This window comes from Girardinichthys multiradiatus, chromosome 7 (genome assembly GCF_021462225.1).
Source record: "Girardinichthys multiradiatus isolate DD_20200921_A chromosome 7, DD_fGirMul_XY1, whole genome shotgun sequence".
Taxonomy (NCBI): domain Eukaryota; kingdom Metazoa; phylum Chordata; class Actinopteri; order Cyprinodontiformes; family Goodeidae; genus Girardinichthys; species Girardinichthys multiradiatus.
In genome coordinates, this window is record NC_061800.1 from 21,890,653 (window position 1) to 21,913,195 (window position 22,543).

At 42.9% G+C, this 22,543-nt stretch overlaps 1 protein-coding gene across 2 annotated transcripts in view; it reads left to right on the plus strand.

The window, feature by feature from the left end:
- cbsb (cystathionine beta-synthase b) overlaps window positions 1–22,056 on the plus strand; it is a 36,771-nt gene extending 14,715 nt beyond the window's left edge. The window contains exons 1-13 of one of the 2 annotated variants that reach the window (XM_047369678.1): window positions 3,358–3,483; window positions 9,432–9,566; window positions 9,666–9,745; window positions 9,824–10,028; window positions 11,626–11,717; window positions 11,944–12,060; window positions 12,145–12,229; window positions 12,330–12,435; window positions 17,289–17,360; window positions 17,436–17,570; window positions 17,814–17,922; window positions 18,014–18,098; window positions 21,321–22,056. In XM_047369678.1, the coding sequence (XP_047225634.1) occupies window positions 3,390–3,483; window positions 9,432–9,566; window positions 9,666–9,745; window positions 9,824–10,028; window positions 11,626–11,717; window positions 11,944–12,060; window positions 12,145–12,229; window positions 12,330–12,435; window positions 17,289–17,360; window positions 17,436–17,570; window positions 17,814–17,922; window positions 18,014–18,098; window positions 21,321–21,433 (1,428 nt within the window). In that variant the 5' untranslated portion in view covers window positions 3,358–3,389 and the 3' untranslated portion in view covers window positions 21,434–22,056. Of the gene's footprint in view, window positions 1–3,357; window positions 3,484–9,431; window positions 9,567–9,665; window positions 9,746–9,823; window positions 10,029–11,625; window positions 11,718–11,943; window positions 12,061–12,144; window positions 12,230–12,329; window positions 12,436–17,288; window positions 17,361–17,435; window positions 17,571–17,813; window positions 17,923–18,013; window positions 18,099–21,320 lie in introns of those variants that run through there. The other variant, XM_047369677.1, reaches the window with a different exon arrangement.
- Window positions 22,057–22,543: the final 487 nt, after the last annotated feature.

The following is a 22,543-nucleotide window of genomic DNA, read 5'->3' on the forward strand; positions in this document are numbered from 1 at the left end:
CTCAGTTTTCTCACACATTCTTTTGCTGAAATATACATTTTACATTTGTTGTGCAGCCTTTCTCAGTTTTCTCACACATTCTTTTGCTGAAGGTCAGTTTTCCACACGTCTTCAGGAATCTTCAGTGAGAGGAGTAAAATGCCTCCCTAATATACTGCCGGCTTCTCACGATACAGACAGAAAACACCTGCAAGCTTTAACCTTGAATAATTAACACTCATTGTGTGACCACACTAGAAGCTACTGTTTAAGGATTTTTCTAACTCTCAAAAGCATAACTAAAAACTCCTAATAATAATCAATCTATAAGCAGCAAATCCCAAATATATCTTAGCTTTAGCTACTAATGATAAGGCATTTATATTTCCACAGTTTCCAAATACCACGCATGCCTTAGTGTTAGGTTTTCCCTGGCTGCATAAACACAATACCCACATCAATTGGACTGAGTGTAGGATAGAGTCCTGGTCCACCAAGTGTCACTCCTCCTGCCTCAAATCTGCGGTCATTTTACCCCCTGTTTCTCCAGTCACTGAAGCGACCGATTTTCCTGACCTGTCCCTGGTCCCCAGTGAGTATCGAGACCTGAGACAGGCGCTTAATAAGACCAAGGCACTGTCGTTACCGCCCCACAGGCCTTATGACTGCTCCATAGATTTGCTTCCTGGAGCTACATTACCTTCGAGTAGGTTATACCCCGTTTCTAAGGTTGAGCAACAATCATTGGAGAATTATATTAATGAGTCGCTCGCAGCAAGTTTAATCCATCCATCCTCTTCACCTTTAGGCGCAGGCTTCTTCTTCGTCAGTAAGAAAGATGGGTCACTACGACCCTGCATTGATTATAGGGGTTTAAATAACATAACCATTAAGAACAAGTATCCTCTACCACTACTTACCTTGGCCTTTGAGCTGGTCCGTGAAGCCACTGTATTTACTAATCTGGATCTTAGAAATGCATATCATTTAGTCTGGATCCGCCAGGGGGATGAGTGGAAGACCGCTTTTAAGACCCCACTCGGACAAGTTCGTACATACAAACAAGGAATTTGACTCCGGTACACTTTGCTCTCTGGTTTTTGTTTTTTGCATTAAAGAGTGCAAAAAACGATGTACCTGGTAATGCCCTTCGGACTCTGCAATGCTCCTGCTGTATTCCAGGCACTTCTAAACAATGTACTGAGAGACTTTCTGAATATGTTTTTTTTGTTTATTTAGATGATATCCTGATTTATTCTCGCAACTTGGAGGAGCATCGACAACACGTCCCCCTGGTTTTACAGAGACTCTTAGAAAATCGTCTATTCGTGAAAGAAGAGTGCGAGATTCACTCCTCATTGCCCTTCCTGGGCTTCATCCTCGAGGGTGGGCAGATGCGTTCGGACCCTGAGAAGGTGAAGGCGGTTTTAGAGTGGCCGGTTCCTGATTCCCGGAAACAGCTGCAGAGGTTCCTGGGCTTCGCCAATTTTTACCGGCGTTTCATCCGCAACTACAGCCAAACGGTGTCGGCTCTCACTGCTCTAACCTCCACTAAGATCAGTTTTCAATGGACACCAGCAGATGACCAGGCCTTCCACGCACTCAAAGAAAAGTTCGCTCAAGCACCCATCCTGGTCCACCCGAATTTACACACCCCAATTTAGTTTGAACTGATCATAGAAATTTAGCATACTTACAGTCTGCTGAAAGACTAAACCCTAGGCAGGCACGTTGGTCTCTTTTCTTTTCACGCTTCAACTTATCTATTTCTTTTAGACCTCGCGCTAAGAACATTAAGCCTGCCGCCCTTTCTAGGCAGTATTCTCCTGACGACTCTGAGGAAAAACCCGAACCCATTGTTTCTCCCCATTGGTCCTCCCCATTGGTCTATAGGAGGGGTGTCCTGGGAGATCAAGGACTTAGTAGCCCAGGCCCAGCGCACAGAGCAGGATCCTGGAACAGGTCCTGCCAACTTAACTTATGTACCGACTGCTTTAAGGGCGCAAGTAATCCAATGGTTCCACACCACCAAGTTTTCTGCTCACCCAGGTGTAAGTAGAACTATTGCTTTAATCAGGAGGCGTTTTTGGTGGCCCTCCTTACACCAGTATGTGAAGGACTGGGTACTGGCCTGCACTGACTGTGTCAGAAACAAGTGCAGTAGTCAACCTCCCTCGGGTCTGCCCCAACCTGTTCCTAAGCGTCCCTGGTCACACATTGCTCTGGACTTTGTATCTGGGTTGCCAGTTTCAAGCGGCATGACTGTTATTATGACTGTTATTGATCGTTTTCCTAAAACTTGTCACCTGATTCCTTTGGCTTTCCAAACAGCACAGTTGCTTGTTAAGCATGTTTTTAGATTGCACGGCATTCCACTAGACATCCTTTCAGACCGAGGGCCCCAATTTGTGTCACAAGTTTGGAAGCAGTTTTGCTCCTCCCTTGGAGCTAAGGTGTCCTTGACTTTGGGCCACCACTCTCAGTCTAACGGACAAGTTGAGTAACTAAACCAACAGCTCAAGTCCTCACTTAGATGTGTTACCTCTATGAACCCGTTAGACCGGAGTGAACATTTGCCCTGGCTAGAATATGCGATAAACTCCCAGGTTACTTCTGCAACCGGTATTTCCCCATTTGAAGCCTCTATTGGCTACCAGCCTCCCTTGTTTGCGGCAGACGAACGGGACACTGCAGTCACCTCCGTCCGACACCACATGCGCCAGTGTAAAAGGATGTGGGCAGTTAACATAGCAGCGCTTCATCGTACAGCTAGCCAAAATAAAAGGGTCGCGGAGCGTAGTGTGGAAGCTTAAAGCTTTGTTTGTTAGATTAAAAGTGTTATTATTATTTTTACCATTACAAGATGAATTCTTCTGTGAAGAACATGCAAAACGTCTGGAAACAGATTAAATTAGGGATAAATTCTTGGCGAGAGGAAAGACTAATGGGCTTGTTATTGCAGTTCAGCTGGGAAATCTTGTGATACCCTGACCCCTGCCAGGTCAGTTTGACATTATTGTTCAGCATCCAGATAAATGATGAGATTGTTACTGTGTAACTGTCACGTAGGCCAACTTGACGTTTTCCAGATGTTTGGCTGAATGTGTATTCCCAGAAAAGGGATAGAGAACCAATGTTGTAGATGCCAAAAGTTATACGTAAATGAGTATGATGATTTCAGTTGGTCAAGAGGACCCCAGTACACACCAATGTTGAGTATTTGTAAAAAAAAATGCCTTGCAAGGATTGAAAGCAGGGGATACTTCTGGAATTTTTTATGATGTTTTGTGCGCTGTAAGAAATAAAAGTTCCCTCCATGTAGGCTGGGAAGAGAGAAGACTTTTGAGTTTTGTGTTAATTGCTTTAGCTCAGCAGTAAGACCGCACTTTTCCACATTTTGGCGCCCGAACATGGACATATTCAGTCCACAGGGAGAGGTTTGCAGTCCCCCCCTCCGTAGAGCGGGGCCTGGGTGGCTGTGGTTTGGGCCCACAACAAGAGGAGGTGAGTTCTTGTCTTATTTCTTGTTGAAAGAATTTCAGCTGCCCGGGCCCTCAACTGGAGGGGTGTACATAGAGACTTCGGTCTCTCTCTTTTTCTCTCTTCTCACAGTCTCCACGGTTTCCTGCATGCAGGAAGATTGCCAAAAAAAAAATACAAAGTTGGAATTGGCTACCTGGCAGTCTTAAAATGACGTTTATCGTGGTTCCAAGACAGGAATAGTCCTAAATGATAGAGTGCTTGGTGTAATACTGATTTCTCTCTAAGAATTAAGCCTCCTTGCAGAGAGACAGCTATTTTGATATATAAAAAAACCTGTTAGTAGCCAGTGGATGAAAGTCAAGGTGAGAGAGTGCCTCGTTGTGATGCCTGGAGGGCAAAAAAGCGCTGGAAAAGGCCACAGCTGTTGAAATTTCTTGATTGGAGGTTACAATGTTGGTATCGTTGCAGTTTTCTTTTTCTTTTTTTCTGTTTGATCTCTATTGTGAGCGTTGGTGATCGGTGTTCTGCAGAAGTAATAATTTGATCTTGTTAAAAAGACCAAAGTGAGTTAAGCAAACAATTAACTTGTGAGCTTACACAAAGTAAGAGAATTTATCAATTGGGACATCAACAATACTATAAATTCGGTTTGAACTCCCCAGGGAAGAACATTAGGTGTGAGTATGAGAGTGTGAATGACGTATGAAGTTGATGTGAGAAAGCTGTTAGTGATCTCTGTGGAGATTGGTGTTCTGCAGAGATGTTAAATTAATCCTGTTAAAGGGATTGGAGTCAATAATCTAATAATAAAAATAGAAATGTTTGCACACATAAACATTTTGAAATTGACTCATCTGGCCATTAACAAATTATTAAGCAGGTCAGTGGACCCCCGCGGGCATGAAGGGGCATGAAGAAGGATGAAAAAATGTGGATGAGATGTATGAATGAAAAGGCCTGGATCCACAGCATATGGCAGATAGATGAATGGGTGAATCTCTGAATGATGTATGAATGATGGTGTTTTGCATTTATGTGAGTTGTATGCGATGTCAAACTGAAATCTGTATGAGTGTGGCCATTGAAGCGAGTTGCATGTGATGAGAGACGAAAATTGCATGTTTTGATTTTGATTACCTTAAATGCTCTCTAAGTTTCAAACAACAAATGAGCTTTTGTGGTGCGCACCAGAAGCTTTGCTTTGATTTGTTGTATGGTTCCTTAAAGTATGGGTCAAACGTTGAGTTATACCCAAGGCAAATGTAGCTATGGCTGTGTTACTGGTTGAAATTACTGCTTGAACCTTTTTCATTATTGAGGGATAGACGTAAACTTATGCACTTTGATTAGAATTAAAGCATGCTTTAAATAGAGGAGTTTCTGGTAGAAACTGACTGAAAGCTAGAAAAAAAGCAAAAAGGCGCGTCTGCCCACACACCGTGTCTTGCTTTCCACCAGCGTATGACGAAAAGAGTGTGCTTGTGTGACACACAGCACCCACGCATGAACACGTACACATGCATAGCACACAAACACAACACACATACACGAACGCACACACAGAAACAAGGAGCAGACACACACAAATGTGGGGAGAAAATGCATATATGAGCTAAAAAGAAAAGTATGAATGTCAAATGCCGACATACGTCTGTCTAAATGTTTGTCTAAATGTCTGTCCATGTGTCTATTATGTGTTCATCTAAGTGTTGAATCCGTCTGTCATACATGTGGAATTATTGTCACTAACATTTGTTTATCCAATTGTTTTTCTTTATTTTTGGCAATTTATTCACAGAAGTAAGACAGGATTTTAGGAACTCCTTGGGTGCGGACCTCTTAGTGCTCACAAAGTCCGGACTTATGGTTAAATAACTAAATAGTTTAAATTCAAGTGAGCGCGGAGTGGTCTGCAGTTACCTTGGAGTCTAAATTAACTTCACAAATGCGCAAGAAATTGATAGGATGTCCATAATTGAAGTGAGAATTCAGGTTTAATCTATTTTTTTTTCTCTTTTCTAGTTGAAACTCAAATGTTAACTGCCTGATGCAGGCAGACTTTTGTGTAAATTGTGTAAATACAAAGTAAGGTGTTTATATTTTCTTAACCATCAAAGGAGAACTGGTATGTTTAAGTCTGTATGGGGTTTCACTGAATGCTTAAACAAAGAACGTTTCTGAAATGGAGGAAAGTGTTGCACGTCTGTGAAAGTCAGTATGGGATTCAGCATGTGAGTGTGTTTGGGAGCAGAGCAGAAGGGGGGCTCCTAGTTCCCCTCCACAGGGACGGTTAATGACAAGAAATTCTCTAAGTGTATAGAATCAGAACTTAATCTTTATCAAGGTATATTCCTTTTTTTTTTTTTTTTTTATATTTCGAGTACTTAGATTTAAAAAAAACACCAGAGAAAGTATCGACTTTAAAAATGTTCTAATGGGTGAAACAGGTTCTTGGATCAGGTTCAAACTACACTGCTCAAAAAAATAAAGGGAACACTCAAATAACATCCTAGATCTGAATGAATGAAATATTCTCATTGAATTCTTTGTTCTGTACAAAGTTGAATGTGTTGACAACAAAATCACACAAAAATCATCAATGGAAATCAAATTTATTAACCAATGGATGCCTGGATTTGGAGTCACACACAAAATTAAAGTGGAAAAAACACACTACAGGCTGATCCAACTTTGATGTAATGTCCTTAAAACAAGTCAAAATGAGGCTCAGTATTGTGTGTGGCCTCCACGTGCCTTTATGACCTCCCTACAACACCTGGACATGCTCCTGATGAGACTGAGGATGGTCTCCTGAGGGATCTCCTCCCAGACCTGGACTAAAGCATCCGCCAACTCCTGGACAATCTGTGGTGCAACGTGACGTTGGTGGATGGAGCGAGACATGATGTCCCAGATGTGCTCAATCGGATTCAGATCTGGGGAACGGGTTGGCCAGTCCATAGCTTCAATGTCTTCATCTTACAGGAACTGCTGACACACTCCAGCCACATGAGGTCTAGCATTGTCCTGCATTAGGAGGAACACAGGGCCAACCGCACCAGCATATGGTCTCACAAGGGGTCTGAGGATCTCATCTCGGTACCTAATGGCAGTCAGGCTACCTCTGGCGAGCACATGAAGGGCCATGCAGCCCTCCAAATAAATGCCACCCCACACCATTACTGACCCACTACCAAACCGGTCATGCTGAAGGATGTTGCAGGCAGCAGATCGCTCTCCACGGTGTCTCCAGACTCTGTCAGGTCTGTCACATGTGCTCAGTGTGAACCTGCTTTCACCTGTGAAGAGCACAGGGCGCCAGTGGTGAATTTGCCAATCCTGGTGTTCTCTGGCAAATGCCAAGCGTCCTTCATGGTGTTGGGCTGTGAGCACAACCCCCATTTGTGGACGTCGGGCCCTCATACCATCCTCATGGAGTCGGTTTCTAACCGTTTGTGCAGACACATGCACATTTGTGGCCTGCTGGAGGTCATTTTGCAGGGCTCTGGCAGTGCTCCTCCTGTTCCTCCTTGCACAAAGGTGGAGGTAGCGGTCCTGCTGCTGGGTTGTTGCCCTCTTACGGCCTCCTCCACATCTCCTGGTGTACTGGCCTGTCTCCTGGTAGCGCCTCCAGGCTCTGGACACTACGCTGACAGACACAGCAAACCTTCTTGCCACAACTCGCATTGATGTGCCATCCTGGATGAGCTGCACTACCTGAGCCACTTGTGTGGGTTGTAGAGTACGTCTCATGCTACCACGAGTGTGAAAGCACCACCAACATTCAAAAGTGACCAAAACATCAGCCAGAAAGCATCAGTACTGAGAAGTGGTCTGTGGTCCCCACCTGCAGAACCACTCCTTTATTGAGTGTCTTGCTAATCGCCAAAGATTTCTCCCTGTTGTCTATTCCATTTACACAACATCATGTGAAATTGATTGTCAATCAGTGTTGCTTCCTAAGTGGACAGTTTCATTTCACAGAAGTTTGATTTACTTGGAGTTATATTGTGTTGTTTAAGTGTTCCCTTTATTTTTTTTGAGCAGTGTATTTCATTAATCTTAATGGTGGGATAACACAATATGACAGTCTATGCTTTATCCTTGCTTAGTTATAGTCCAAATGTGTTTTTTGTGTAATATAAGGTTTTGTTATTTTATATGTCGAACAATGTAAAAGTCAGAAAGTGAGAGATGTAACAAACCAAGTGGCAGAAATGAAAAACAGAGAATATGGCTTGATTTAATGATTAATATCAGACAGGTGAAGAGAAACGACTTGTGATTTAACAGGAATCAATTTATTGTAGGAAGAAAAAGATTTTATTAGAGATTTGAGTTGGTCCATGCAAGAATTATTGTTTCTTTAGATTAAACATTAGGGTACAGAGTCATACAATGACTTAATGAAAAAACAAAACAAATAAGGAACAGTTAAAAAGGAATATGAATAGCAAGTTACTGGCTTATGATATGTGCTACATCGCCTTATAATTAAAAAATTGCAATGGTAATGTTATGGATTTTGCTTTTGGGAGAACTTTGCCAGTTCTTGCCAAGTGCCTAAACAAAATTAACATTAGAAAGATGAAAAATGTAATGTGTTTCTCAAAGTTTTATAAACAGTGGCATGATAAAATTGGCACTCCGGCGTACCAACCAGGTCAGAAGGTTTGGTTGTCCTCCCGGGATATACCGCTTAAGTCTATGTCTAAGAAACTGTCTCCCCATTTCATTGGTCCCTATGTAATTGAGTCCCTTGTTGGTCCCTCTGCTGTACGTCTTCATTTGCCCTCCTCTCTACGTGTTCACCCCACGTTTCATGTGTCCCAAGTTAAATCTGTTCTAGTTCACAGTTCTAAGAAATTAAGAATTGACTTATTCGTTATTTCATTCCTAGTTACCACACCTACTCACTGTACGCTTCTTCTTTACAACCCCCGCCATGTACCAAAGCACCCAGTATTCCTGTAGTCAATAAAACACATAACAAACTTTCCTGTTCCTCCTGAGCATTTCCTGCATGTGGGTCAAGTCGGTTTACAAAAACTATGACAAGAAGCTCTTTCTTCTTCAGTGATGGGGCTCTAGATTTCTGATTGGAGAGGAAACTAAAAGCAGTATGCTGAAATAAATTAACTTTGAAAAGAAAAAACTTAATAAAATATAAACCATACATTTTTATTCAAACTCCTTTATTCAGACCCCTCAATAAAGACCAGCGCAACCATCCAACCACCATCCATATAGAGAAACATGGTGGTGGCATAATCATGCTGTGGGGGTGGTTTTCTCTAGCAGAGACAGAGAAGCTGGTTGTAATGTGACAAACTGCGGTAAGCTTTAATGAATGTGAAAACCTTTGCAAGGCACTGCAAGCATTTTTCTCAAATCAAAACTGGAATAGAATTTAATATATGTTTAAAATAAATATAAAAAATGCATAAATGAAATGAGGCTAAAGTAATACCCTATATTTACCAGATTCCCTAAAACATTAGTTGTTTCAATGCAAAATATGTTCATGCTGGGAACAGAGTTTTATTAAAATAAAGTGAATCTTAGAAACGTATTCATTTGGATCATTCAGTTTATTTGTATATTACCATTAATACACAGAATAATTTAAGGCGATTTACAGGAAACAAAGACAGAGCTACATTGAAAACATAAAACACATCAAAAATGTGAAACATATGAAATACATACATGAAATACATTAAATACACCAAATACATCAAGGGAACGACATTACAAACTAGGCTTCACATAAAAACCTATTTCTAGTGTGTCTTAAAAATGTTGGTGTAACACAAGGTGAAATCACGTAAATCAACTTTACATGGATTAATGGTTTTGTGTGACAGTTAGTTCCTTATTAAATATTTGTATGATGGAAGTGATATGAATCATATCAGATTAAAATGCACACTGTGTTATTCCTTATTTTCTTTTGTCTCTTGGTTTAGTGGCCAAGTGTGAGTTCTTTAATGCAGGAGGCAGCATTAAAGACAGAATCGCTCTGCGGATGGTGGAGGATGCTGAGAGAGACGGGACCCTCAAACCAGGAGACACAATCATTGAGCCTACTTCTGGAAACACAGGTACTTCCAGTTATCTAATTGTAGTTTTATCACTTTTTTTTAAATCACTTGATAAAACCGTCCCAGTCATCATAAACCAACGTCTTTGGCTGCCTCTAGGAATTGGCCTTGCTCTCATAGCGGCTGTAAAGGGCTACCGCTGCATTATTGCAATGCCCGAGAAGATGAGTATGGAGAAAGTAAGTGTTTCATACACAAATTTTTTCTTAAGCAGACTGTGGGTTAGTACATGCGGCTGATATTCCCCTGTGTTATAGGTGGATGTGCTGAAGGCTCTCGGGGCCGAAATTATCCGCACCCCTACATCTGCAGCTTATGACTCTCCGGAGTCTCACATACGCACAGCTTGGAGGTTAAACAGTGAGATTCCCAATTCGCACATTCTGGACCAGTATCGTAATGCCAGTAACCCCTTGGCTCACTATGATACAACAGCTGAGGAAATCCTGGAGCAGTGTGATGGTACGTTTTGTCTTTCCCAGCTATTACCACTGTCTATTGTTTGCATGTGCACAGTCAGTAAACCAAAAGGTCAGCTGCTTTACAGTTTTGTAAGGAATATTTAGCTGTTTATTAATTTATTGTTTAATTAATCTATTTGCCCAATCAGGCCAATCGGTTCGAAATATATGCAGAAGACCCACGACTGAAATGATCCTTTTAAGTCTTAAAAAGTCACAGGTTTTCGCTTAAAGTACTTACGGTTTAACATCTACCTATACAGTGTCTTGTTATTCACATTAGTCACTAATCATTCTGAGTCAATATTTTATACAATCATATATGGCTGCAATCACAGCCTGTTGGGGTACGTTTCTACAAGCTTTTCAGATCTTCAGACTAAGATTTCTGCTCGTTCTTCTTTGCAAAATGATTCAGTAGCCCAGTTAGATTGAATGGAGAATGTCTGCAAAAACCAATTTGCAGGTATTGCCTAAGATTCTGAATTTCATCTAGTTTTGGACTTTGAATTGGCCATTCTAACAAACTAGTTGGTTTAGGATTGTTGTCCTGCTGGTAGATGAACCTCCAATCTATTCTCAAGTCTTTTGCAGCATGTTAGAGATTTTCTTCCGACTCCATTCATCTTCTCATCAGTCCTGTCCAGCTTTCCTGTTCCTAAAAACATCCCCACAACATGATGCTGCCACCACCATGTTTGACCATGGAGATTGCTCGTTCAGGTTCTATTATTGCTCCAGAAAAGTTTTTTGTACCAAGGCCAAAACTTAAATTTTGGTCTCATCTGATTAGGGCACCTTCTTCATATTTTCTGTGTCCCCTACATGGATTATGGCATTATTGTCACATTACCCCCAGTTTCCCTGTCCCTGCTAAAGAAAAACACCCCCACAGCATGATTTTGCCACCACTGCCTTTCACTATAGGGATGGTGAGTTCAGGGTAATGCCATCTGACTAAAGGAACTTCATGTTTACTGTGTCCCCAACAAAACCTCAAACACAACTAATGGATTTCTGTCAACACTGGCTTTTTCTTGCCCCTTTTCCATAATCTGATTTATGAAGTGCTGACTAATAGTTGTCCCGTTGAGAGATTCTCCCAGCTGAGCTGTAAACCTCTGCAGCTCCTCCATGGACCTTTTGGCTATTTCAAATGATGGCTTGAACAGGGCTCAGTAACATTTTCAAAGCTTGGGATATTGTTTTCTAACCTATGTTGGCTCTAAATGTCTCCATAACCTTCTCCCTGACCTGTTGTGTTCCTTGGTCTTCATGATGGTGTTTGTTCACCAATGTTCTCCAATAAACCTCTAAGTCCAGAAGAACCGGATTCATACTGAGATTATTTTACACACAAGTTGACTCTATTTACTACTAAGGAGGCTGGCAAAGCAATTGGTTGTACTGGATTTTTTACTGAATTATTTAAAAACACAGGCCAAATTGTATACATTCGAATAAAATTAAAAAAAATACACTATGACAAGAAAAACAAAAGTTACAAAAAACCTACATGTTTTTGCTGACAAGAATTTATTCCTGCCCTTAGTTTGAAATAATAAGACAATAAGAGAGAAAAGTTATTTTCCTTTCAGGTAAACTGGACATGCTTGTGGCCGGAGCAGGCACAGGTGGTACGCTCACAGGTATCGCTCGAAAGCTGAAGGAGAAGTGCCCCAATGTCCAGGCAAGATATACATTCAAACCTACACAAACACACTCATGAATGTGTTTACCAAAAATGTGTTTTTATTTTTATTTAATGAACAACAATCAATAAATGTTTATTTTTTGTCAAACAGCCTACGCTGCTTAAATAAAGTACACTGTGGATGTATTTTCTACCCATTCAAAGATGTTCAAGTGGGGCAGCGCTTCCTTTGTCATTTTTATGCTGTTTTCATTGTTGGCAGATAATCGGTGTGGATCCTGAGGGCTCTATGCTGGTACACTCAGAAGAACATGAAGGTGCTCATTTTGAGGTTGAGGGTATTGGATATGACTTCATACCCACAGTGCTGCAGAGATCTGTGAGTGTTAGTGTGAATGCGGAAACTTAAAGTTAATTAATCTTTAGCTAAACTACTTCATTCTTCTATCCATCTAACCTCCAGCTCGTACACAAGTGGTACAAATCAAGTGATAAGGACACATTTAACATGGCACGCAAACTAATAAGAGAGGAGGGCCTTCTCTGTGGTGAGTTCAGACCACCAACCAACTTAACATGTTAATTTATTATGCACCATTTGTGTTGCTTTGCACTGATTTTCTTTTGCTTGGTGTGTTTGCGATCCAGGTGGAAGTTCTGGCTCTGCGATGGCAGCGGCAGTGAAGATGGCTCAGCAGCTCGAGGAAGGACAGCGCTGTGTGGTCATCTTGCCCGACTCTGTCCGCAACTACATGTAAGAGAAGAAATACTGTTATGACAAAGACTGCAATAAGACTCACCACAGTCTTCTAAACCAGATATAGAGTGAATAATAATCTAAAGCTGGATTATTAAGGTACTATTCAGTCGCTTTCAGACGAGTTTCAAGCCAAGAATATAATATCTAAACAGTTTACAGTCATACAAAGAACAGAAAATGCATATGTTTTTCTTTAAAAAAAGAGAAATTAATATCTGAAGATAACGTTTTTACACCAATCTACTTTTAGAGTCTCACTGTATTTGTTTTCAGTCTTCACCAATGCTAGTGTAGTCCACAAGCCTAGGACAGACTTATGAGCCAGGAAGGCTTTGTTGCTTGTAATCTTTGCTAGATGCCACTAGACTGTTCATTTGCATTCAAAATTAAGAATAACTGTTCATTGCCCTGTTTCCCAACATTTTCGGGATGGGTTTATCTAACTTATTCTTTTTTGTAAGGTTTTGCAATGTAAGTTCCTAGTTCATGTCAAATTTGACATAAGACATAAGAGTTTGTTTAGTACTGATGCTGTCGTCTTATTTTTATTACATAAAAAAAAACATACCTCCAAACATACCAACCATATGCTTGAAAATGCATTTGGTCCACGAAGGATGTACCTATCTTAAAAAATTTATATTAATAATATTTAAAAAAATTAATTTAGCATATCAGGGTGCTAATTTGGTAATTATCACAAGGCACAAACAAAGATTGATTGTGTTCCTCTTAGGTCGCAGTAAAATAAATATGCAAGGAGGACAATTAGGTAAAATATGACATAAATTAAATAAAATTAATGTAAAAAAAGTAAGAAGTGATTAAAGTTTACAAGAACATAAAAAGCACAAGCATGATGGAAATAAGACAGGGAACCATGCCCACAAAGAAGTGATTTGATGGCTTTTTGGGGCTTTGGTAAGAACCCTAACACCAGCATCCTGGGTCAACTGAGGAATGACACCTAGCTGAATTGAAATAGACCCACTGCATCGCTGTGGGTCAAGATCCACTGGATTTCTGAGATATTGCATAGGTGGGAGAATGGAGAATAAAACTGAACCTAGACCAGAACCTTCTTCTGGAATCAGTTATGATTCTGGTGAATATTGAAGACAGATTATAAATATAAACACACTAAAGTTTGTTAAAATAGAAAACATATAAACTAAAATTGTTACAACAAATATATACGGACCTGAGCTGTGCATTAACAGCAAAGGCATTAGGAGACATTGTAGACATGAGGAAATAATACAATGGATGTATGATGACCTGCAGTAAGAGACTAAAAGATGAAAAACTGTAAAATTTACAGGTTTTATTAGAGGCTTAGAAGAAAAGCTTTGTTAACCAAGCAGGAGATGTAAGCAGTGGACACAAGTCCAAGATGTCCTGAAAGACATCAGGAAGACTGAGGACAGTTTATGGATGGGGTTAGAAGCATTAGGTTGAGAAGATCTGCAGGCAAATAAGATTAGAAAAGATGATGAGAGAATTTGTGGGTAAAACTGAATTTTGATTATGAATGTGGTTTAATCTACTCGTACTCGTCGTCTTCTGCTTATCCGGGACAGAGTTGCGGGGGCAGCAGATTAAGCAGAGATGCCCCCAGACTTCTCTCTGCCCACACACCTCCTGCAGCTCCTCTGGGGGGAGCCCAAGGCGTTCCCAGGCCAGCCGAGAGACATAGTCCCTCCAGCTTGTCCTGGGCCGTACCCTGGGCCTCCCCCGGCCTCCAGTACAGGAAAGACAGGAGGCATCCGAAACAGATGTCTGAGCCACCTCAACTGACTCCTCTCAATGTGGAGGAGCAGTGGCTCTACTCTGAGCTCCTGCTGAATGGCTGAGCTCCTCACCCTATCTCTAAGCAGGGGTGAAAGTGAGCCGGTCCGGTACTGCGTACCACTAAAAGATTCTATGCCGAGAGGGAGGAACGGCTGTCTGCTATGAAGCCGTCACCAGAACCAGTTACGGCTGCAAAAATTCACGAGCAAACAAAGAACATCAGATCCGCTATCAACAGGCAGTCTAAAACATAAATATAGCCTTTTCCCCCTCATTCCAAATAGTTTCTGAACTGTTCTGCTATGATGGAGCCTCAATGCTCTTGCTTTGCTTCTCTCCCCTCGGAGCTCGAGGCTTTTGTGAACGGCCAGCCTTTAAAACGAGCACCGCTATGTTTAATGTTATGGAAGCAAATCGTTACCATATTTCAAATGAAAAAGCATTTTCAGAAATGCTTTTTCATTTTACGAATGTGGCTGCATTGTTTGACTCATAAATGAAATTAGTTATCAATAATCCTATTTGCATTTTAATTTTCTTCTTCAAGACTGCTCATTCTTTCACTTAATTAAAATGAAAAAGAAAAAGACATTTGAGATTTATTTTTCAAAATGTACCCCAGCAAATAGATACCAAAATTCAATTTGAAATGTAAAATTTGAAAATGAAAAAGCATTTCCAGAAATGCTTTTTCATTTTAAGAATGTGGCTGCGTTATTTGACCCATAAATAAAATTAGTAATCAATCATCCTATTTGCATTTGCATTTTCTTCTTCACGACTGCACATTTTATGCCATAATCAAAAAGAAAACAAAGCAGACATTGCTTTTTCGTTTTCGTGGTCTGCCCACAAAGTACTGCCCAGAACTCGAAAACGAAAAAGCATTCAGAGCTGCGGGCGCAGCAGAGTGACGTCAGCAGCCGCTCTTCCTCAGGTCCCTGCTGACCGAGCTACCCATCTTGTTCGGTAGGGGGCGCTGTGCACGTCTGCATTGCATTACATTGCAAACGTGCCGAGAAATTGATTGAATTGCAGCAGGGCCGAGCTCAATTTGTGGCAGTGGCAGGAAGAACTGGTAGTTCTGGTGGCAGCCTCATGGCCTGGGACATCCAGCGTGTTTTTAAGCATTTATTTATATTTTTCTGTGAGTGACGATTCAGAATAGCTGCTCATGCTCTATAATAAACCGGCTGTTTGTGCAATAAATCTTCATCATCCTTTCAACACGTCACACATAGTGCTATTTATTTTCCATGTCAAGTAAATACAATTACCTTATGTTATGGGTCTAAAGCTGTTTATTAAATAATAATCAATAATTAAATCATTATTTAAAGGTAACAGGCTATAACAATAATGACATCCCATTTGCCAATAATCAGCATCAGCTTCCACAAAAACAGTGGCAACCGCATTGGCAAACTTTTACGGCCGGTCTGGCACCTTCTGGCATCCTCGCGGAATCCCGTGCCACCCTGCGGCAAGCTGTGGCAGTTCCGGTGGCAGCTTCGGTGGCAGGCTGTGGCGGAAATATGTCTTATATTCTAGGTTCTTCAAAGTAGCCACCTTTTGCTTTGATTACTGCTCCGCACACTCTTGGCATTCTGTTGATGAGCTTCAAGAGGTCGTCACCTGAAATGGTTTTCCAACAGTCTTGAAGGAGTTCCCAGAGATGCTTAGCACTTGTTGGCCCTTTTGCCTTCACTCTGCGGTCCAGCTCACCCCAAACCATCTCGATTGGGTTCAGGTCCGGTGACTGTGGAGGCCAGGTCATCTGGCGCAGCACCCCATCACTCTCCTTCTTGGTCAAATAGCCCTTACACAGCCTGGAGGTGTGTTTGGGGTCATTGTCCTGTTGAAAAAGAAATGATGGTCCAACTAAACGCAAACCGGATGGAATAGCATGCCGCTGCAAGATGCTGTGGTAGCCATGCTGGTTCAGTATGTCTTCAATTTTGAATAAATCCCCAACAGTGTCACAAGCAACGCACCCCCACAACATCACACCTCCTCCTCCGTGCTTCACGGTGGGAACCAGGCATGTAGAGTCCATCCGTTCACCTCTTCTGCGCCGCACAAAGACACGGTGGTTGGAACCAAAGATCTCAAACTTGGACTCATCAGACCAAAGCACAGATTTCCACTGGTCTAATGTCCATTCCTTGTGTTCTTTAGCCCAAACAAGTCTCTTCTGCTTGTTTCCTGTCCTCAGCAGTGGTTTCCTAGCAGCTATTTTACCATGAAGGCCTGATTCACACAGTCTCCTCTTAACAGTTGTTCTAGAGATGTGTCTGCTGCTAGAACTCTGTGTGGCATTGACCTGTTCTCTAATCTGAGAAGCGCTAACCTGCGATTTCTGAGGCTGGTGACTCGGATGAACTTATCGTCTGCAGCAGAGGTGACTCTTGGTCTTCCTTTCCTGGGGCGGTCCTCATATGAGCCAGTTTCTTTGTAGCGCTTGATGGTTTTTGCGACTGCACTTGGGGACACTTTCAAAGTTTTCCCAATTGTTCGGACTGACTGAGCTTCATTTCTTAAAGTAATGATGGCCACTCGTTTTTCTTTACTTAGCTGCTTTTTTCTTGCCATAATAAATATTCAAACAGTCTATTCAGTAGGACTATCAGCTGTGTACTGTATCCACCTCCTGCACAACACAACTGATGGTCCCAACCCCATTTATAAGGCTTGAAATCCCACTTATTAAACCTGACAGGGCACACCTGTGAAGTGAAAACCATTTCAGGTGACTACCTCTTGAAGCTCATCAACAGAATGCCAAGAGTGTGTGGAGCAGTAATCATAGCAAAAGGTGGCTACTTTGAAGAACCTAGAATATAAGACACATTTTCAGTTGTTTCACTCTTTTTTGTTCAGTATATAATTCCACATGTGTTAATTCATAGTTTTGATGCCTTCAGTGTGAAGCTACAATATTCATAGTCATGAAAATAAAGACAACTTTTCCTCCCAGCGATGCCAGGCTGGAAAACACTAAGCTTTTAGTTATTGAGCTCCAGGATGGAAAACTAACAACAGGATTTAATTTTCAGGTCAAAGTTCCTCTGCGATCAGTGGATGTGTGAGAAAGGTTTCCTGGAGTGTCCGAATGAGATCAAACCCTGGTAAGAGTGAAAACATCAATTCTCTACTGTGAGGATATGATCTGACAGCTGGATGTGAACATATTTCTGTTGAAGGTGGTGGAATCTGACAGTCAAGAGGTTACACCTGTCCTCCCCCCTCACCTTTGCTCCATTCCTGTCGTGCCAAAAAGTCATCAGGATCCTGAGAGAGAAGGCTTTCGACCAGGCCCCAGTCACTAATGAATCTGGGTATGTTCTTCCAAATGTGTTGAACTTTGAAATCGTTTTATCAGATTTCCTCAAATCCTCAGATATTTGTCTTTTTATAATAAAAAAAGGACGACATAGGAATGAAGTTAGGGACAGTTTTGCAAAAGACTCAGAGAGATGGTTGAAGAAATCCCCATTTGTCAAAATATTCCTCTAGTTTAAAGCAATACCTGACATGGCCTGTTATTTGAAAAAGATTTGCTGTTTCATGTGATTCTGCAGTGAAATCCTGGGGATGGTGACTCTGGGAAGCATCTTGACCAGTGTGCAGGAAGGAAAGGTCAAACTATCAGATCCAGTGAGCATGGTGCTCTGCAAGGACTTCAATCAGGCCAGTCTGTTTGGGGAGACACTGAAGGCACCAGATCATGGATGGCAAATATGTTTATTGCCTCTCTGAACGTCTATGTGTTCAATTTTAGGTGTACCTGACAGACAACCTGGGGAAGTTATCCTGCATCCTCAACAGACATAACTTTGCTCTGTTGGTGCATGATCACACCAAGTGTAAGGGTTTTTTATGAGTTATCCTTTCCTTAATATTTACTCTTTAACTCTCTTCTCAGGATCAATGGGTGAAAGAAAGGTGAAGCAGAAACACAGTTAAAGCCATTATACTACATGCCGTTTACTGAGCCTGCAAACCTCTTCCCAGAACACATTGACCAGAAAAGCTCCAAACAAAGCAAAATAATGAATCTGTTTGCATTTGAATATATTTAAATGGATTTTAAAGTAAATTATCCTTTGTTTAAGGTCAATAATAATTACAGCAATATAATTTAGTAGAAAAATTAGGGTGATAGAAAGGAGGCCTGCCAAACTCAAAAACCTGGAGCTCATCACTAAAGATGGTGAGATTTTGCAGGAACATTCAAAAAGCTGCTCAGCAAGGGTTTGACTTCTGTAATGTCAGTAAAGATTTTTGACATGCCATTAAAAAATTTTTATTTAAATAAACCCCTCCTTGAACCACCACCTTAACGTGGTGGAGGGGTTTGAGTGCTCAAATGATCCTAGAGGCTATGTTGTCTGGGGCCTAAATGCCCCTGGTAGGGTCTCCCATGGCAAACAGGCTCTAGGTGATGGGTCAGACAAAGAGTGGTTCAAGAATCCCTCATGAAGAACAAAATATCGAGGCATGTGACGTCGCCCGGTACGGCGGAGCCGGGGTCCCACCCTGGAGCCAGGCCTGGGGTCGGGACTCGTCGGAGAGCGCCTGGTGGCCGGGTTGCTCCTCGCGGGACCCGGCAGGGCCAAGCCCGAATGAGAGACGCGAGACCATCCCCCAGTGGGCCCACCACCTGCAGGGGGAACCGTGAGGGACAGGTGCAAAGAGGATTGGGTGGCGGACAAAGGTGGAGACCTCAGCGGCCCGATCCCCGGATGCTTAGGCTGGCTCTAGGGACGTGGAATGTCACCTCGCTGGGGGGGAAGGAGCCTGAGCTTGTGTGGGAGGTCGAGAGATATCGACTAGAAATAGTCGGGCTCGCCTCCACGCACAGTGTAGGCTCTGGAACCCATCTCCTTGAGAGGGGTTGGACTCTGTTCTACTCTGGAGTGGCCCACGGGGAGAGGCGGCGGGCTGGTGTGGGTTTGCTTGTTGCCCCCCAGGTCAGCCGTCTCGTGTTCTGCTGGGGGACTTCAACGCCCACGTGGGGAACGACAGTGACACCTGGAGAGGCGTGATCGGGAGGAATGGCCTCCCCGATCTGAATCCGAGTGGTGTTTTGTTATTGGACTTCTGTGCTAGTCACGGATTGTCCATAACGAACACCATGTTCAAACATAAGGGTGTCCATCAGTGGACTTGGCACCAGGACGGTCTAGGCAGGAGGTCGATGATCGACTTTGTTGTCGTATCATCAGACCTTCGGCCACATGTTTTGGACACTCGGGTGAAGAGAGGGGCTGAGCTGTCCACTGATCATCACCTGGTGGTGAGTTGGATCCGCTGGAGGAGGAGAAAGCCGGACAGACTTGGCAGGCCCAAGCGCATAGTGAGGGTCTGCTGGGAACGCCTGGCGGAGCCCTCGGCCAGGGATGTATTCAACTCCCACCTCCGGGAGAGCTTCGACCAGATCCCGGGGGATGTTGGAGACATAGAGTCCGAGTCGACCATGTTCTCCGCATCTATTGTCGATGCTGCTGCCCGTAGCTGTGGCCGTAAGGTCTGCGGTGCCTGTCGCGGCGGCAATCCTAGAACCTGGTGGTGGACACCGGCAGTAAGGGATGCTGTTAAGCTGAAGAAGGAGTCCTATCGGCTGTGGTTGGCTTGTGGGACTCCTGAGGCGGCTGACGGGTACCGTGAGGCCAAGCCTGCTGCGGCCCGGGCTGTGGCAAAGGCAAAAACTCGGACCTGGGAGGAGTTCGGTGAGGCCATGGAGAAGGACTACCGGTTGGCCTCGAAGCGATTCTGGCAAACCGTCCGTCGCCTCAGGAGGGGGAAGCAGTGCTTCGCCAACACTGTTTATAGTGGGGGCGGGAGACTGCTGACCTCGACTGAGGACATTATCGGGTGGTGCAAGGAGTACTTCGAGGATCTCCTCAATCCTGCCATCACGCATTCCGTGGTGGAAACAGAGGCTGGGGACTCGGGGTTGGACTCTTTCATCACCCAGGCTGAAGTCACTGAGGTGGTTAAAAAGCTCCGCGGTGGCAAGGCTTCGGGGGTGGATGAGATCCGCCCTGAGTACCTCAAGTCTCTGGATGTTGTAGGGCTGTCATGGTTGACACGCCTCTTCAACATTGCGTGGCGGTCGGGGACAGTGCCTTTGGATTGGCAGACTGGGGTGGTGGTCCCCCTTCATAAGAAGGGTGTGTTCCAACTACAGGGGGATCACATTCCTCAGCCTCCCTGGTAAGGCCTACGCCAGGGTATTGGAGAGGAGAGTCCGACCGATAGTCGAACCTCGGCTTCAGGAGGAGCAGTGTGGTTTTCGTCCCGGCCGTGGAACACTGGACCAGCTCTATACCCTCTACAGGGTGCTTGAGGGTTCATGGGAGTTTGCCCAACCGGTCCACATGTGTTTTGTGGACCTGGAGAAAGCATTCGACTGTGTCCCTCGTGATGCCATGTGGGGGGTGCTCCAGGAGTATGGAATCGGGGGCCCTTTACTAGGGGCCATCCGGTCCCTGTACGAGCAGAGCAGGAGTATGGTCCGCATTGCCGGCACTAAGTCGGACCTGTTCCCAGTGCATGTTGGACTCCGGCAGGGCTGCCCTTTGTCACCGGTCCTGTTCATAACTTTTATGGACAGGATTTCTAGACGCAGCCAAGGGCTGGAGGGGGTCGGGTTTGGGGACCAGTGGATTTCGTCTCTTCTTTTTGCAGATGACGTGGTCCTGCTGGCCCCTTCTAGCCAAGACCTACAGCATGCGCTGTGGCGGTTCGCAGCCGAGTGTGAAGCGGCAGGATGAGGATCAGCTCGTCCAAGTCCGAGGCCATGGTACTCGACCGAAAAAGGGTGGCTTGTCCTCTTCAGGTTGGAGGGGAGTTCCTGCCTCAAGTGGAGGAGTTTAAGTATCTCGGGGTCTTGTTCACGAGTGAGGGAAGAATGGAGCGGGAGATCGACAGATTTATGTAGCACTGAGAGAGATGCAATAAAGGAATTTTGTTTTCATTAAAAAGGAAATTGAATTCCTTTGTACTTTTTCCAGTTTCTCTAAGATGTCTTTCTGTGCAACCACTAATACCAGTGACACTTTGATTTCTCTGTCTCTGCTCAGATGAAGCGGATGGTTCAGTTTGTCCGAGGCAGATGGTGTTTGGCGTCGTGACAGCCATTGACCTCCTGAACTTCATCACCACACATGAGGGGCAGGATCACCCACAGTCCTAATGTTCGCTGTCACACAGTCTGACAGGAAGTAGCTGGGAATGGTTCCTGTTTTGAAGGATTTCACCTCCTGAGCAAGAGACAGCAGCATGGTTTAATTAACTAGATTATTAATAATATGAATAAAATATTGTGACATGTTGTTAGTCATTTTGTTAAGTTTTTTGACATTATAGCTATACTTATATATCTTTTAAACCTTCAGTGATTAGGAAGATCTGACACAAAAGGAAATATATTCTTTATTTTAGTTTTATGTTAGAATAATAAACAATTACAAGATTGTAGAAAAAATGGCAGATATGTTAATCTTTTAAGTATGATTTTTGCAGTTTATGACTGATGACAAACAGATGATTTAAAGTGTTTTATATTAATTAAGAAGGAGTTGATTTGAGCTCTGCTTAGTTCAGTGAAATGACTTGCTTGGGTCAGATCTTAGAATATCTAAATGAGGATAAAAACAAACTTTTTCATTGTAAACTAACAATGTTTTGATTTTTAGAGTGTTTGAGCCCAATGTGACTTTCTCTCTTTTAAAGTATAGAAATTGTCAAGTGTTTCATCATAAGGTGTCGTTCCTTCTAGTTCTGCTGCTGTCTTTGTTTTACTCTGTTTTAGTCTTGGTTATACAGGTCCTTCTCAAAAAATTAGCATATTGTGATAAAGTTCATTATTTTCCATAATGTAATGATGAAAATTTAACATTCATATATTTTAGATTCATTGCACACTAACTGAAATATTTCAGGTCTTTTATTGTCTTAATACGGATGATTTTGGCATACAGCTCATGAAAACCCAAATTCCTATCTCACAAAATTAGCATATTTCATCCAACCAATAAAAGAAAAGTGTTTTTAATACAAAAAACGTCAACCTTCAAATAATCATGTACAGTTATGCACTCAATACTTGGTCGGGAATCCTTTTGCAGAAATGACTGCTTCAATGCGGCGTGGCATGGAGGCAATCAGCCTGTGGCACTGCTGAGGTCTTATGGAGGCCCAGGATGCTTCGATAGCGGCCTTTAGCTCATCCAGAGTGTTGGGTCTTGAGTCTCTCCATGTTCTCTTCACAATATCCCACATATTCTCTATGGGGTTCAGGTCA